The sequence below is a fragment of the Heptranchias perlo genome, chromosome 5, assembly GCF_035084215.1.
Source record: "Heptranchias perlo isolate sHepPer1 chromosome 5, sHepPer1.hap1, whole genome shotgun sequence".
NCBI lineage: Eukaryota > Metazoa > Chordata > Chondrichthyes > Hexanchiformes > Hexanchidae > Heptranchias > Heptranchias perlo.
In genome coordinates, this window is record NC_090329.1 from 23918037 (window position 1) to 23935907 (window position 17871).

The window sequence follows — 17871 nt, forward strand, 5'->3', positions numbered from 1 at the left end:
GGCTCGGTGTCAACTTTTTTCCGATAAGGCTCCTGTGAAGCGCCTTGGGACGTTTTACTACGTTAAAGGGGCAGCATAAATGCAAATTGTAGTTGTTGTATTACTAGGAATGTAAACTGCTCCAGTTCCACTAGTTCCAGAATTAATTGATGTGTCAGTTTGGGGTCACGAAGAGATCGGCTGCAGATAAACAAAAATGTTCTGTTTTCAAGGGTCAGTTATCTAAATATCTACAAAAAACTTCCTGACTGCTACAATTGAATTTTGTTTTTTTAAGCCTGCATATCCTCACCAGCCTCATCTTTTTTAATGATGCCCATGGAGGGTGGTCACTGTTTGCTAAATCCAAACTATACAGAGGGTGAAGCTTACAAACTCTTCTCGCTTCTCAAGGTGTCAGCCATGGCTCACTGGGCATCACTCTCGCCCCCGAGTCAGAAGGTTGTGGGTGCAAGCCCCACTCCGGATACTTGAGCCCACAATCTAGGCTGACACTCCCAGTGCAGTACTGAGGGAGTACTACACTGTCGGAGGTGCCGTCTTTCGGGTGAGACGTTAAACCGATGCCCCGTCTGCCCCCTCAGATGGACATAAAAGATCCCATGGCACTATTTGAAGAAGAGCAGGGGATTTCTCCCTGGTATCCTGGCCAATATTTGTCACTCAACCACCATCACTAAAAAAAAAGATTATCTGGTCATTATCACATTGCTGTTTGTGGGATCTTGCTGTGCGCAAATTGCCTGCTGCGCTTCCTACATTACAACAGTGACTACATTTCAAAACAATGGGTCTAGTCTATTAAATTGACTCATTATATCATTTAAACTCTCCGGAAACTGTAAATCTCTTGATAATGGCACGTGCCATTCTGAGAATGATTTAATAATTCCAAAGTTCACGGAAGCAACTGCTTGCCTTTTTAGAAGTCAAGAGCAGCATATTGTATGTGGCTGACACCGTCAGCACGATGGCTGGTTGGAAGGGCGTAAAATTTTAATAACTTACAAAAATACAAGCAGGTTTACATTTTCCTTCCTCACCATAAAAGCTTTATTGTAAGGCTGTAAAGGGATTTGGGACATCCCGAAGCTGTGAAAGGCCAGAGTAAGCTATAGCCTTCTCGCCTCACATCTCAGGGAGCCGAGTGGTATATTTCCCGCAAAGCTAAAGATCCACGCGCCTTGCTCCACTCCCCTCCCCTCCCCTTTTGCACTCGCGTTACGCACTCGTCACCTCCTCTTTTCCCTCCCTTTTCACTTTCTCCAGGGAACACCAGGAGAATATTGTAAATGTATTGTGCATCACAATTAAAGATTCCCTTTACATTATGGCAATGCCAATGGCATAGATTTTGGCAGAAACACAAAACCTTCTTCATATAACACAGTCGCCTTTGGGGGGAAAAGGGTTTTGATAGAATGAATAAAAAAAGATTATTTCCTTTGGTTGGGGAGTCAATGATGAGAAATTGTCAAGTTAATATTACTAAGTGAGGACAGAAATTAGGAGACGATTCTTAACACAAGTGTGTTGTTGGACTACGGAATGCTTAGGTCACAGGGAGAGACAGAGGCCATTGCATCTTTTAACGGGAAAAAGAGATAAATATTTGAAGCAGAGCAGTGGGATTAGTTTGGGATTGCTCTAGCAAAGAGCTAGCACAACACACAATGTGACAAGTGGCCTCCTTCTGTGGTTCCAAGAGTGCCAAATACAATTCCGTAGTGTAAAGCAACTGGCAGTCTTGCCATTAGAAACACCAAGGCCCTTCACCCAAGATCTTACTACTTCCAGTGCCAAAAGTAACCAGGTCCTGCTGCCTGAACTTGCACAGCATGTCCTGAAAGTGGCCCGTTCAAAAATCAAAATATGTGGACACCACATTTTTACCCAACATACCCTGCCACTCAATGGCACAGAAGATTAATGCCAACAATACAGCATGTTAAAAAAGGGTTAAATTAAATTAAATCATGGCTAAAAGGGTTATGAGGACAGGTTGCATAGACTAGGCTTGTATTCCCTCGAGTATAGAAGATTAAGGGGTGATCTAATTGAGGTGATCAAGATGATTAAAGAATTTGATAGGGTAGATAGAGAGAATCCATTTCCTCTGGTGGAGAAGTCCAGAACAAGGGGGCATAACCTTAAAATTAGAGCTAGGCCGTTCAGGAGTGATGTCAGGAAGCACTTCACACAAAGGGGAGTGGAAAGGGGAGCGCAGGGTTACCGAACCAAGGCGGGTAGATGGAATTAAGACACAGATCAGCTGCAATCTAATTGAAAGGCGGAACAGGCTCGAGGGGCTGAATGGCCTCCTCCTGTTCTTTTGTGTGTTCTTGATGTGCAGCAGGAAGAGAGGGGGAAAAACAAGAAAGCCAGAAATGGGAACAGGGGCAGATTGAAGTTTTGTGAGTTTCCATGTTAGCCAATTTTATAAGCATAGGTCAAATTATAACTTGCACTTCAGGCCTGAAGAACCATTGCCAGAACATAACATGTATCTAACTAGTAATTAGGTAACCAACCATGTGCTGGAAATCCCTCGGTGAGCAGATGAAAGGGGATTGGTGAACACTCCCTACATATTCACTCCCACCAATTTCCCTTTTGGTGTTTGGGGATTAAAGGTTTCTCACAGATTACGGACACGCGGACACGATGGGCCGAATGGCCCCCTTCTGTGCTGTATCTTTTCTATGGTTCTATTACACTGGGCCGTGGAAATACAGTTGCCAGTTGGAGAAAATATTTCAACTTCACATTAAGCTGGAACATACTTAAAGATGCTTATCCTGAATGGGTGCGTTCAAACGCAGACAATGATTAAATATCTGGGCTTCTGCTCAGTCTCTGGAACCGCCTCCCGTGGGCCTCACACACATCATTTATGAGATGGCACAGTGCTTCAATCCTCCACATAGTTACTGAAACCCTCATCCATGCCTTGGTTATCTCCAGACTTGATTATTCCAATGCTCCCCTGGCCGGCCTCCCATCTTCCACAAACTTGAGCTCATCCAAAACTCTGCTGCCCGTATCCTAACTCGCACCCTGTTCACCCATCACCCCTGTGCTTGCTGACCTACATTGGTTCCCAGTCCAGTAACGCCTCGATTTTAAAATTCTCATCCTTGTTTTCAAATCCCTCCATGGCCGCGCCCCTCCCTATCCCTGTAACCTCCTCCAGCCCTACAAGCCTCTGAGATCTCTGCCCTCCTCCAATTCGGGCCTCTTGCGCATCCCCGATTTTAATCTCTCCACCATTGGTGGCCGTGCCTTCAGCTGCCTAGGCCCTAAGCTCTGGAATTCCCTCCCTAAACCTCGCCGCCTCTCCACCTCTCTCTCCTCCTTTAAGGCGCTCCTTAAAACCTACCTCTTAGACCAAGCTTTTGGCCACCTGTCCTGTTATCTCCTTATGTGGCTCGGTGTCAAATTGTGTCTGATTACGCTCCTGTGAAGCACCAGGGGATATTTTACTACATTAAAAGGCGTGATATGCACGTAGTTGTTGCTGTGATGGGAAACCGCCAAGTGGAAGCCAGCTAGTTAACCCTAGAAAGGAAGAGTGACCCCCAGAGAGGTTCTCACACCTTCAGAGTAGCGGTTTCATAGCTGCACCGGCAGTGGTGGGAATAACCATGGCTGGCTAAGGTGTGAGGATAATGAGAAAATGCCTTAAGTAGATGGAGTCACAAGAAAGGAAAGCTAGATGAACACGAGAGAGAAAGGAATAGAAGGATACAGTGATAGGGTCAGATGAAGTAGGGAGGGAGGAGGCTCGTGTGGAGCATAAACAACAGCACAGACCAGTTGGGCCAAATGGCCTGTTTCTGTGCTGTAAATTCTATGTAATTCTATGTACCAGGATGAACAGCCATTTTTAAAATGCAAAATAAACGTGGGGGCTCTTGAGGTGGCTGTCCACTCTGTCCGAGCAGATAACTAAGATCACAAGATGCTTATAAACCACCTCAACTCCACAGTCATGGGCACATAAAGCAATTTTGCCTCACTCGTCCCCTCGAAGCCAAACGTTTTATCACAACCCCGATAACTCGCTTACAGCAACTGGTCATCGTATATCTAGGCCTGGAGTTCCCACTAGGGGCGCTGGTTTTACAGAGCTGAAATTACACCCAAGTTTCTGCTCAAACCCATTTGCAGAAGGTTGAACGTAAAATCTCCATGAATCAGTGTAATCGATTATTGCCCAGAACATGGACAATGGAGCCTCAAGATTACTGAATTTAAACTGAAAACGTGTTAGAATCATAGAAAGGTTACAGCACGGAAGGAGGCCATTCGGCCCATCGAGTCCACGCTGGCTCTATGCACGTGCAATCCAACTAGTCCCACTGCCCCGCCCTTATCCCCTTAGTCCTGCACATCTTTTTGTTTCAAGTACTTATCCTGTTCCCTTTTGAAGGCCGTGATTGAATCTGTCTCCACCATCCCCTCGGGCAGTGCATTCCAGATCCTAACCACTCCCTGTGTGTAAAAAATGTTTTTCCTCATGTCACCTTTGGTTCTTTTGCCAATCACCTTAAATCTATGTCCTTTGGTCCTTGACCCTTCCACCAATGGGAACAGTTTCTCCCCATCTACTCTGTCTAGACCCTTCATGATTTTGAATACCTCTATCAAATCTCCTCGCAACCATCTCTGCTCCAAGGAGAACAACCCCAGCTTCTCCAGTCTATCCATGTAATTTAAGTCCCTTATCTCTGGAATCATTTTAGTAAATCTCTTCTGCACCCTCTCGAAGGCCTTCACATCCTTCCTAAAGTGTAGTGCCCAGAACTGCACACGCTACTCCAGTTGTGGCCAAAACAGTGTTTTATAAAGGTTCATCATGACTGCCATACTTTTGTACTCTGTACCTCTATTTATAAAGCCCAGGATCCTGTATGCTTTTTAACCGCTTTCTCAACCTGCCCTGCCACCTTCAATGATTTGTGCACATATACCCCAAATCCCTCTGTTCCTGCACCCCTTTTAGAATTGTGCCCTCTAGTTTATATTGCCTCTCATTTTTACGACCGAAATGCATCACCTCCATATTTTCCATGTTAAACTTCATCTGCCACGTGTCCGCCCATGCCACCAGAGTGTCTATACCCTCTTGAAGTCTATCACTATCCTCCTCACTGTTTACTACCCTTCCAAGTTTTGAGTCATCTGCAAATTTTGAAATTGTGCCCTGTACTCCCAAGTCCAAGTCATTAATATATATCAAGAAAAGCAATGGTCCCAGCACCGACCCCCGGGGAACACAACTGTACACCTCCCTCCAGTCCGAAAAACAACCGTTCACCACTACTCTCTGTTTCCTGTCATTTAGCCAATTCTGTATCCATGTTGCTATTACCCACTTTATTCCATGGGCCGCAATCTTAATAGCAAGCCTACCATGTGGCACTTTATCAAATGCTTTTTGAAAGTCCATATACACCACATTGACTGCATTGCCTTCATCTACCCTCTCTGTTACCTCATCAAAGAATTTAAGTAATTGCTGCGGCTGAAGAAACAGACCAATCACTGGCTTCAGTTATCTGCCGGCCACAGGTCTTATGTAACAAGGGGCAGATCAACTGACTGAATTTAAAGTAATTGTAGTCTCCGTATGAGAAACAGGACTGGGTCGGGCTTCACTGGACTGTTGGTCACTGCAGGTACAGGTGATTAATGCTGGATTCATTGACCCTCGGGGCCTGTGTGCCCGAGATTCTGGGCACAACGTGATGAACTCTCTCCGAACGGGCTCAATCGGAGGAAATTCGCCTCTCTGACCTGGGGTCGTGGCCAGTATTGTGGGCTGGGGCCTGGGTCAGGCGAATTGACTTTTGAACCATCATAAAAGGTGGAAATTCGAGTTATGGGCGCAACGCCCTTATGTTTTAAATTCCGCGATGTTTTGCGCTATTTCATTCGATTCCGCCCAGATTGCGCTGACATCTGGGTGGAAATCACATGGAAATTCCCAGGCCTCAATACGTATCTCGCACGCGTCTTATTAAAGGCTACAAACAGATACCTCGGACTGGTCCAATCTTGTTGCTCATGGCGTAACGGAGGATCTGCTCATTTTTATCGTACAGGACGAATGTGCGATCGACGGACAGCTGCTGAGTCGCGGGTACCAGGCGTCTATCGTCGTCATGAATACAGCCCTGGAAGCTGATGGTCTGCTTCAACTGGAAGAAATAGCCCCGGGTGGTTCCACCAGGAAATTCTACCGTGTACTGTATATTTGAAGAGGACATGATCGCTGAAGGAAGAAAAAAGAAATCCCAGTAATTCTCAGTGCTCAAGATCAACATATTTGCGAGAAATTATCTACACTATTAAGTAAAATATAAAAAAGAACTTAGGGAGTTCCAGGATTTTGACCCAGCAACGATGAAGGAATGGCCGACGTACGTCCAAGGTGGGATGGTATTGTGACCTGCAGGGGGACTTGGGGCTGATGGTGTTCCCATAGACCTGCTGCCCTATGTAGCACCTTTCTCGACCTCAGGATTTCCCAAAGGGCTTGACAACCAATTAACTACATTTTTAAAGTGTTGTAACTATTGTAACGTAGGAAACGTGACAGCCAATCTGCGTGCAGCAAGGTCTCACAAACAGCAATGAGATAAATGACCAAATAATCTGTTTTAGTGATGTTGGTTGAGGGATAAATATTGGCCCCAGGACACCGGTGAGAACTCCCCTGCTCTTCTTCAAATAGTTCCATGGGATCTTTTACATCCACCTGAGACGGCACACGGGGCCTCAGTTTAACGTCTCATCTGATAGACGGCACCTCTGACAGTGCAGCACTCCCTCAGTACTGCACTGGAGTGTCAGCCTGGATTATGGGCTCAAGTCTCCAGAGTGGGGCTTGAACCCACGAGGCTTCTGACTCGAGGCGAGAGTGCTACCCACTGAGCCTCGGCTGACACAAACAATAGCTGCAGACAGTCAGGAGCGGTGTGCCTATGTGCAAGTTTGCAGGTGCAGAGCTCTCCCATAGCAGGCTGGTTCTTTTGTCTTCATCCAACATCCACACATGTGGGGTTTCCAGCAAGGGTCATTGAATCACACTCAGGAGCAAGAACCCTGGATAACTTTTTCCCCTTCTCCCTAGTTCAGATATGATTTTTTTTTTTTTTATTCGTTCACGGGATGTGGGCGTCGCTGGCAAGGCCGGCATTTATTGCCCATCCCTAATTGCCCTCGAGAAGGTGGTGGTGAGCCGCCTTCTTGAACCGCTGCAGTCCGTGTGGTGACGGTTCTCCCACAGTGCTGTTAGGAAGGGAGTTCCAGGATTTTGACCCAGCGACAATGAAGGAACGACGATATATTTCCAAGTCGGGATGGTGTGTGACTTGGAGGGGAACGTGCAGGTGGTGGTGTTCCCATGCGCCTGCTGCTCTTGTCCTTCTAGGTGGTAGAGGTCGCGGGTTTGGGAGGTGCTGTCGAAGAAGCCTTGGTGAGTTGCTGCAGTGCATCCTGTGGATGGTGCACACTGCAGCCACAGTGCGCCGGTGGTGAAGGGAGTGAATGTTTAGGGTGGTGGATGGGGTGCCAATCAAGCGGGCTGCTTTATCTTGGATGGTGTCGAGCTTCTTGAGTGTTGTTGGAGCTGCACTCATCCAGGCAAGTGGAGAGTATTCCATCACACTCCTGACTTGTGCCTTGTAGATGGTGGAAAGGCTTTGGGGAGTCAGGAGGTGAGTCACTTGCCGCAGAATACCCAGCCTCTGACCTGCTCTCGTAGCCACAGTATTTATATGGCTGGTCCAGTTAAGTTTCTGGTCAATGGTGACCCCCAGGATGTTGATGGTGGGGGATTCGGCGATGGTAATGCCGTTGAATGTCAAGGGGAGATGGTTAGACTCTCTCTTGTTGGAGATGGTCATTGCCTGGCACTTATCTGGCGCGAATGTTACTTGCCACTTATCAGCCCAAGCCTGGATGTTGTCCAGGTCTTGCTGCATGCAGGCTCGGACTGCTTCATTATCTGAGGGGTTGCGAATGGAACTGAACACTGTGCAGTCATCAGCGAACATCCCCATTTCTGACCTTATGATGGAGGGAAGGTCATTGATGAAGCAGCTGAAGATGGTTGGGCCTAGGACACTGCCCTGAGGAACTCCTGCAGCAATGCCCTGGGGCTGAGATGATTGGCCTCCAACAACCACTACCATCTTCCTTTGTGCTAGGTATGACTCCAGCCACTGGAGAGTTTTCCCCGATTCCCATTGACTTCAATTTTACTGGGGCTCCTTGGTGCCACACTCGGTCAAATGCTGCCTTGATGTCAAGGGCAGTCACTCTCACCTCACCTCTGGAATTCAGCTCTTTTGTTCATGTTTGGACCAAGGCTGTAATGAGGTCTGGAGCCGAGTGGTCCTGGCGGAACCCAAACTGAGCATCGGTGAGCAGGTTATTGGTGAGTAAGCGCCGCTTGATAGCACTGTCGACGACACCTTCCATCACTTTGCTGATAATTGAGAGTAGACTGATGGGGCGGTAATTGGCCGGATTGGATTTGTCCTGCTTTTTGTGGACAGGACATACCTGGGCAATTTTCCACATTGTCGGGTGGATGCCAGTGTTGTAGCTGTACTGGAACAGTTTGGCTAGAGGCGCAGCTAGTTCTGGAGCACAAGTCTTCAGCACTACAGCTGGGATGTTGTCAGGGCCCATAGCCTTTGCTGTATCCAGTGCACTCAGCCGTTTCTTGATGTCACATGGAGTGAATCGAATTGGCCGAAGACTGGCTTCCGTGATGGTGGGGATATCGGGAGGAGGCTGAGATGGATTATCCACTCGGCACTTCTGGCTGAAGATGGTTGCAACAACACTCAAAAAGCTCAACACCATCCAGGACCAAGCAGTCCCTTAGTCGACAGCCCATCCACCACCTTAAACACACACGCCCTCCACCACCGGCGCATCGTGGCTGCAGTGTGTTCTATCCACAGGATGCTCTGCAGCAACTCGCCAAGGCTTTTTCGACAGCACCTCCTAAACCCACAAACTCCACCACCTAGAAGGACAGGGGCAGCAGGTGCATGGGAACAACACCACCTCCAAGTTCCCCTCCAAGTCACACACCATCCTGACTTGAAAATATATTGGTTGCTCCTTCATCGTCAGTCAGCCAAAATTCTGGAACTTCCAACCTAAATGCACCGTGGGAGCACCTTCACCACACAGACTGCAGTGGTTCAAGAAGGTGGCTCACCACCACCTTCTCAAGGAGCAACTAGGGAAGGCCAATAAATGCCGGCCTGGCCAGCAACGCCCACACCCCGAGAATGATTTTTTTTAAACATAGCACCCGTTCAGTCACCTCAACCGAGGTCAGCTAGAGAGAGTAAGAGTCAACCTGGGACTGCATAGCTCAGCTCCTCAGTGCCTTAACTAGCCAATGCAACAAAGAAACAAAACCCATTGTCAAAGTCACAGGAATATTAATCCAAGAGACTGCTCACAACGACACTTGGGAAACTCGTCGAATTTCGTCAAGATTTAAAAAAAAACGAAGAGTTGCATTAAGAAAAAGCTGGGAGCAATTTAAAAGTCACGCATAGTGCTCTGGACAGTATTAACATTCTGAGGAGTCGTGGAACACCAGAAATCCACCAAACCTTTTGTGTGTTTTTTTGGACGGGGAAGGCAGCAGGAAACTTCAAGGAATTCCACCCTTCCCCACCAAGAGGTCAACGGTCAGCATGCCCTGCAGTAAGGCTAGGTCCCACCAGAGGCACAAAATACAGAACATCACCGTTATCTACAGTCACTGAGGGACAGTGTTTAAGATGATTAAAGGATTTGATGGGGTAGATAGAGAGAAACTATTTCCTCTAGTGGGGGAGTCCAGAGCAAGGGGGCATAACCTTAAAATTAGAGCTAGACCGTTCAGGGGCGATGTCAGGAAGCACTTCAGGGAGCTGTGGCGATAGAACACCACGTCTGCAGACACTATGAAGCAAACCATGACGAGAAATATGGTAAGTGTACAGAAAGTTATGAGACGATAAATTTTTTTAAACTAGCAGCGTTGTTTAAAAAGCAGCAACTGATGTTTGCCAATGCTCGCCATAGAATCGTACAGCACAGAAGGCGACCATTCAGCCCATCGTGCCTGTGTCGGCTCTTTGAAAGAGCTATCCAATTGGTCCTCGCGAACCGGAGATTGGTTTACATTGCGTCCATTTCACGCCCGAAAACCAGGGAGAAACGTACACTGATTTCTGCCACCGGCTTCTCCAAATAACTCCTGCTGAATGTAGCTCACGTCAAGCGCCAGGATGTTGCATCAGGCCCAGCGTGTAAATGGAGCTTGACATCCCACTGCTCTAAACCCTTCACACTCACTGTTTAATGTTCCCTGCTCACTGCACCGGAAATAAAAACAGAAAATACTGGAAATACACAAGTCAGTCAGCACATGAAAAGAAAAAGGATAGGTTCGTATTTCAGAGATGTCCCTTCTGTAAAACTGGAGCTGAAGAAAAGTTCCAACCGAAATGTTGAGTTTTCATCTCCTTCCACCTGCTGACTGACCTGTTCTGATTTCCAATATTTCTAATCCCTCTTAATGTGGCCGTAAACAGGTTGGTTTTCATCAACCTTGTTCAGTAAACGCACCAAAACCATAATCACAGAATGGTACAGCACAGAAGGCGGCTATTCAGCCCATTGTACCTGAGCCAGCTCTTTGAAAGAAGGAGGTTAAAAACGTCTCCTCTGCATGCTTACCAGAGCTCGAGTAGTGATACAGCTCATTGTACGGCTCAATATGCACGGTTGACTCTTGTGGGATTTCAGGGACCTGCCCTTCCAGGGTAGTGGCGATGGTCAGGTGGTTATGCTCATCGATCCCACTAAAGTGCTGGTTGATGGCAAGTTTCTCATTCCCTGGTGAAAAGGTAATCTCTGCTCGACGTGTGAATTCACCACCTGGCCAAAAAACAAAGCAACGCACCATCCAGTCACAACCAATACCTAAACACACAGTTGTACTACATAGAATGACAGAGAAATTATAATAACTTGCATTTATACAGCACCTTTAATGTAGTAAAACGTCTCAAGGCGCTTCACAGGACCATTATCAAACAAAAAATTGACATCGAGCCACACAAGGAGATATTAGGACAGGTGACCAAAAGAGGTAGGTTTTAAGGAGTGCCTTAAAAGGAGAGAGAGGTAGAGAGGTTTAGGGAGGGAATTCCAGAGCTTAGGGCCTAGACAGCTGAAGGCACGGCTGCCAACGGAGGAGCGATGAAAATCGGGGATGCACAAGAGGCCAGAATTAGAGGAGCGCAGAGATCTGAGGGTTGTCGGCTGGAGGAGGTTACAGAGATAGTGAGGGGCGAGGCCATGGAGGGATTAAAAAACAAGGATGAGAATTTTAAATGTGAGGCGTTGCCGGACCGGGAGCCAATGTAGGTCAGCGAGCACAGGGGTGATGGGTGCAGAAACATAACAGGCACATGACAGAAGTTCCCCAGAAAGTTCTGGACTCAGTTAATGTGGCAACCATATGGATGAAGACAGATGTTAAAAGTTCCCAAATGGTTAGAGTCATTAACAATGACCCATAAATTTTGCAAATGTTACAATTTGGCTCCTGTCAACAGGATTTCCACAAGGATTTTACAAATTTAATCACAAGACCAAAATCTGAATATTTGGAGTCCCTACTGTAATAAAGGGGCATTTCCTGTAATCTGACAGAGCAAACCATTCCACCTCTTCAGCTTGCACAAAGTTCAGTTTCTAAGAGGGAGGAACACAGTGCAGTTCCCATATCAACTTGCGAGAAAAATTAATCGCAGAAATACCTTCCAATAAAGATTTTAAGAAACATGCAACATAAAAACAGATAAGGATTATTGAACCGTGTTTATTAAACATGTCAACAGTTACAATAGTCTGCCAAGTACTGGAATGGATGGCTGCAATCATCTTCATAGTTCCCCATGGGGCCTGAAGATTGAATGTGTTAGTATAATGGTGGTAAAGGCAATCTTAGTTACCAGTGTTTTGGCAAACATCAAATTATCATAACTCATTTTTGACAGATGAAAGAGGAGAGGTTACGAGAAGGGCACCAGGCAACTGGTCTCCCCGAGACACACAATGTACAGGAATCAGGTTCAGCTCGATTCTCACAGCACTCAACTCAATTGAGAAAGCGTTTGGTGTTTAAGATGATTAAAGGATGTGATAGGGTAGATAGAGAGAAACTATTTCCTCTGGTGGGGAGTCCAGAACAAGGGGGCATAACCTTAAAATTAGAGCTAGGCCATTCAGGGGTGATGTCAGGAAGCACTTCTTCACACAAAGGGTAGTGGAAATTTGGAACTCTCTCCCCAAAAAGCTGTTGAGGCTGGGGGTCAATTGAAAATTTCAAAACTGAGATTGATAGATTTTTGTTAGGTAGGGGTATTAAGGGTTAGGGAACCAAGGCGGGTAAATGGTATTAAGATACAGATCAGCCATGATCTAATTGAATGGTGGAACAGGCTTGAGGGGCTCGCATGTTCCTTTGTCTGGAGCGTTATTATATTCCGAAGGCTATGAACAATAGAGGGACAGAGCTGTTCAGCTCTCTCCCTAACAAAACTGCACCAGAGTTGCAAACAAACAGCTTCCAACGGCCAACACTGAGCAGGAAAAGAGATTACAGTGGAAGATGTACAACGGGAATCTCATTACTACATTCTGGTGCTAAACAGATCTAAATATTTCAGATGGACGATCCAAAAATTGACCGAGGGAAGAATAAAATCCCAAAAAGTATCTGTTCTAGGGAATGGAACAATCAGGACAGTGGTTGTTGTATTTTCTCTAGCTCTTCCCAGGGGAGATTCCTCTATGGCTTCCTGATGATTCCTCATGTTTAATGGAGCTACAATGAGGGTAGAAAATTGATCTCTCAGCTACAGTTTGCAAATATATTTTTCCATCTGGTTCTCCGACTCTTCTACTCAGAGGAGCTGCTTTCCTCAAATGGGACGACAGATATGGCGCCATTCCAGCACTCTTGGTTTCATGATTTTAAAGAGGAAGGTTAAGCGGTTTCACATCTGCACCAGAATTTGGTAGCTTTTCTGGGAAAATCTGCAACATAGGCACACCTGTGCCCAAGATGGGGGCTTTTGATCAGAGCAGCCCGTGGCCCATGCAGCCCAGCCTAACATGTTTGTGTCAGCTTCTGTAATAAGGTTTTTAAGCCAAAGAAACACCCGTTCCCATAACTTGAACCTCACCAACACTAACATTTAGATCACCAAGATTACTCAATCTCCCTCACCATTCACATCCCCCCAGCCTGTCCACCTTTATCCTCTCCTAGAAAATACACTTCCCTCGGCTCCCTCATCTGAACTTGATCAAAATCCCAAATCCCCTCCTCTAACCCTCCATCCATCGACATGGGTACCTGTTAGACAGTTACCTAATTTCTGCTTTAGACACTCGTCCCGCCAGTGGTCACTCAATGCCCACCATCGCTCCTTATAGAGCATTCAACCTTCCCAGCCTTAGGGTGAGTGCAACTGGTCTCGTCGTCAACCACCAGAACTGATCTGATCACCTCAAGCAATGTTTCCTCTTCCTCACTGCTGCCAAATCTTCTTCCCAGTTCAGAATCTTCACAGGGAAAGGAAGATCTCAAACACACCTTCTCCGCCACTACATTCCTTATTCCACCTCTTTTTTCCCCTCCTACCTGTCCTCATCTTCCTGGAGACTTCAATACGTTTAACAATTTCACCTTCATACCTCTTGGAGGCCATCTTCGTCACACCATTCCTACTTCTCGCAACATAGCCAACGCTTCCCTGAATCATGATCTCCTCCCGTGCCCGTACTGTTACCTCCAGCATGCCCCGAAGTGACATTCTCAGCCCCTTCCTATTGCTCAGATATATGCTGCTTTTCATATCCTTGAGGTAAGTGTCAATATGCAGGTTGGTGAATAGGTCCATTCTCAACTTGACTGTTCCTGTGCTGTCGACCAGCCTGTCCAACATTTACTTGGAGCAAGTTCTGGACCACCCGCAACTCAACACTAACCATCCTGCTTGGGTTTTATCAGGAACTCTTCACTTCAAGCACCAATTCAATCCCCTATGCGGCTTCTTGCTCAGGCCAAATTCCACGGTGCATGAAACTCTGGGTCCTGCTTGATCCTGAGCTGATGTTCAAACCTCACACGCTCAGATGTACCCAAAACGCTACCCGTCACATCTGTTGCTGCTTATCATCATGTTATGATGTGGAGATGCCGGTGATGGACTGGGGTTGACAATTGTAAACAATTTTACAACACCAAGTTATAGTCCAGCAATTTTATTTTAAATTCACAAGCTTTCGGAGGCTACCTCCTTCCTCAGGTGAACGATGTGGAAAAAAAGAAAAAAAAAAATTTGCAGATGACACAAAACTTGGAAGTGTAGTAAATAGTGAGGAGGATAGTGATAGACTTCAAGAGTGCATGGACAGGCTAGTGGAATGGGCGGATACGTGGCAGATGAAATTCAACGCAGAAATGTGTGCAATGATACATTTTGGAGAGGCAACGAAAGCTAAAGGGTACAATTCTAAAAAGGGTGCAGGAACAGAGAGATCTGGTGGTATATGTGTACAAATCGTTGAAGGTGGCAGGGTAGGTTGAGAAAGCAGTTAAGAAAGCATACGGGATCCTGGGCTTTATAAATAGAGGCACAGAGTACAAAGCGACGCTTTTTTTTTCCACATCGTTCACCTGAGGAAGGAGGTAGCCTCCGAAAGCTTGTGAATTTAAAATAAAATTGCTGGACTATAACTTGGTGTTGTAAAATTGTTTACAATTATCATCATGTTATCCAACACCTCTGCAATATTTGGGGCCAGCCCGATAATTGATTCCGTCCATTTTCATCTCCACAATCGTCTCACCCTCCTCTGCTGTTTCTTACAGAAGTACAAGATTTCTTGAGCTCTGATGAAAGGTCATCGACCTGAAATGTTATCTCAGTTCCTCTCTCCACAGATGCTGCCTGACTGCTGAATGTTTCCAGCATTTTCTGTTTTTATTACAAGATTTACTTGTTTGATACGTTTTACATAAGTTTAGCAGAGTCTGTTTAGTTTCATGGAGCGGGTGGGACCGCATGAAATTTATGACTGTCTCCTAAATCAACGTAAAACACTTACTAAATTTATGGAATTTCATGGGTCCTCCTGATTTAATAGACTCAGTGCAAATTGTAAAGCCCAAATGACTAACAATGTCTCGACTTCTCCTGATCAGGCCTGGATCAATATAGAGCCCTTGGCTATTCTAAATCACAGAAACATAGAATGGTTACAGCATGGAGGGAGGCCATTCCGCCCATCGAGTCCGTGCCAGTTCTCTGCAAGAGCAATCCAGCTAGTCCCACTCCCCCGCCCTATCCCCATGGCCTTGCAAATTTTTTCCCCTTCAAATACTTATCTAATTTCCTTTCGAAAGCCACAATTGAATTTGCCTCCACCACCCCCCAGGCAGTGCATTCCAAATCACAACCACTCGCTGTGTAAAAAAGGTTTTCTTTGGTTCGTTTGTCAATGTCCTCTGATTCTTGATCTCCCCGCCAATCTATTCTGTCTAGACCCTTCACGATTTCGCAATCTTCTCTGCTCTAAGAACAACCCCAGCTTCTCCAGTCTATCCACGTAACTAAAGTCCCTCATCCCTGGAATCATTCTAGTAAATCTCTTCTGCACCCTCTCGAAGGCCTTCACATCCTTCCTAAAGTGCGGTGCCCAGAACTAGACACAATACTCCAGTTGCAGCAGAACCAGTGTTTTATAAAGTTGCATCATGACTGCGTCGCTTTGTACTCTGTGCCTCTATTTATAAAGCCCAGGATCCCGTATGCTTTCTTAACTGCTTTCTCAACCTACCCTGCCACCTTCAACGATTTGTACACATATACCACCAGATCTCTCTGTTCCTGCACCCTTTTTAGAATTGTACCCTTTAGCTTTCGTTGCCTCTCCAAAATGTATCATTGCACACATTTCTGCGTTGAATTTCATCTGCCACGTATCCGCCCATTCCACTAGCCTGTCCATGCACTCTTGAAGTCTATCACTATCCTCCTCACTATTTACTACACTTCCAAGTTTTGTGTCATCTGCAAATTTGGAAATTGTGCCTTGTACACCCAAGTCCAAGTCATTAATATATATCAAAAAAAGCAATGGTCCTAGTACCGACCCCTGGGGAACACCATTGTATACCTCCCTCCAGTCCAAAAAACAACCGTTCACCACTACTCTCTGTTACTTAGCCAATTTCGTATCCATGCTGCCACTGCCCCCTTTATTCCATAGGCTTCAACTTTGATGACCAGCCTATTATGCTACACTTCATCAAACGCCTTTTGGAAGTCCACATACACATCAACCGTATTGCCCTCATCGACCCTCTCTGTTACCTCATCAAAAAACTCAATCAAGCTGGTTATACACGATTTCCCTTTAACAAATCCGTGCTGGCTTTCCTTAATTAATCCACACTTGTCCAAGTGACTGTTAATTTTGTCCCGGATTATCGTTTCTAAAAGTTTCCGAGGTTAAACTGACTGGCCTGTAGTTGCTAGGTTTATCCTTACACCCTTTTTTGAACAAGAGTGTAATATTTGCAATTCTCCAGTCCTCTGGCACCACTCCATCTCAAAAAAACTCAAATCAGCCTACTAGAATCCTTGATTACTTCTGTAATTCAGCTAATCCCCCAGACCTTTCCCTCTTGATCTATACTGTCTCTTCATTGGATACACTGTACTATGGACTTTGACCCTTCACCCTGTTGATACACCGCACTATGGACTTTGAACCTTGACGTTGCCAGTGTCCACACTATTGTCTTTCACTCATGCTTGGTGCCTCCACTGTTGACAAATTAAATTGAAGGGCCATGGTCAACAAAAAAAAATATTTTTTTAAAATTCATTCATGGGATGTGGGCGTCGCTGGCAAGGCCAGCATTTATTGCCCATCCCTAATTGCCTTTGAGAAGATGGTGGTGAGCCACCTTCTTGAACCGCTGCAGTCCGTGTGGTGACGGTTCTCCCACAGTGCTGTTAGAAAGGGAGTTCCAGGATTTTGACCCAGCGACAATGAAGGAACGGCGATATATTTCCAAGTCGAGGTGGTGTGTGACTTGGAGGGGAACGTGCAGATGATGTTGTTCCCATGTACCTGCTGCCCTTGTCCTTCTAGGTGGTAGAGGTCGTTGGTTTGGGAGGTGCTGTCGAAGAAGCCTTGGTGAGTTGCTGCAGTGCATCCTGTGGATGGTACACACTGCAGCCACTGTGCGCCGGTGGTGAAGGGAGTGAATGTTTACGGTGGTGGATGGGGTGCCAATCAAGCGGGCTGCTTTGTCCTGGATGGTGTCGAGCTTCTTGAGTGTTGTTGGAGCTGCACTCATCCAGGCAAGTGGAGAGTATTCCATTACACTCCTGACTAGTGCCTTATAGATGGTGGAAAGGCTTTGGGGAGTCAGGAGGTGAATCACTCGCCGCAGAATACCCAGCCTCTGAACTGCTCTTGCAGCCACAGTATTTATATGGCTGGTCCAGTTAAGTTTCTTGCCAATGGTGACCCCCAGGATGTTGATGGTGGGAGATTCGGCGATGATAATGCCGTTGAATGTCAAGGGGAGGTGGTGAGATTCTCTCTTGTTAGAGATGGTCATTGCCTGGCACTTGTCTGGCGCGAATGTTACTTGCCACTTATCAGCCCAAGCCTGGATGTTTTCCAGGTCTTGCTGCATGCAGGCTCGGACTGCTTCATTATCTGAGAGGTTGCGAATGGAACTGAACA

At 46.2% G+C, this 17871-nt stretch overlaps 1 protein-coding gene across 1 annotated transcript in view; it reads right to left on the reverse strand.

Annotated features, from left to right (window-relative positions):
- Nucleotides 1-17871, reverse strand: part of nid1a (nidogen 1a) — an 85949-nt gene that overhangs the window by 51182 nt on the left and 16896 nt on the right. The window contains exons 7-8 of the mRNA XM_067984134.1: nucleotides 10765-10965; nucleotides 6044-6277 (exon numbers count right to left, since the gene is read on the reverse strand). Coding sequence (XP_067840235.1) covers nucleotides 6044-6277; nucleotides 10765-10965 — 435 coding nt within the window. The remainder of the gene's footprint in view (nucleotides 1-6043; nucleotides 6278-10764; nucleotides 10966-17871) is intronic.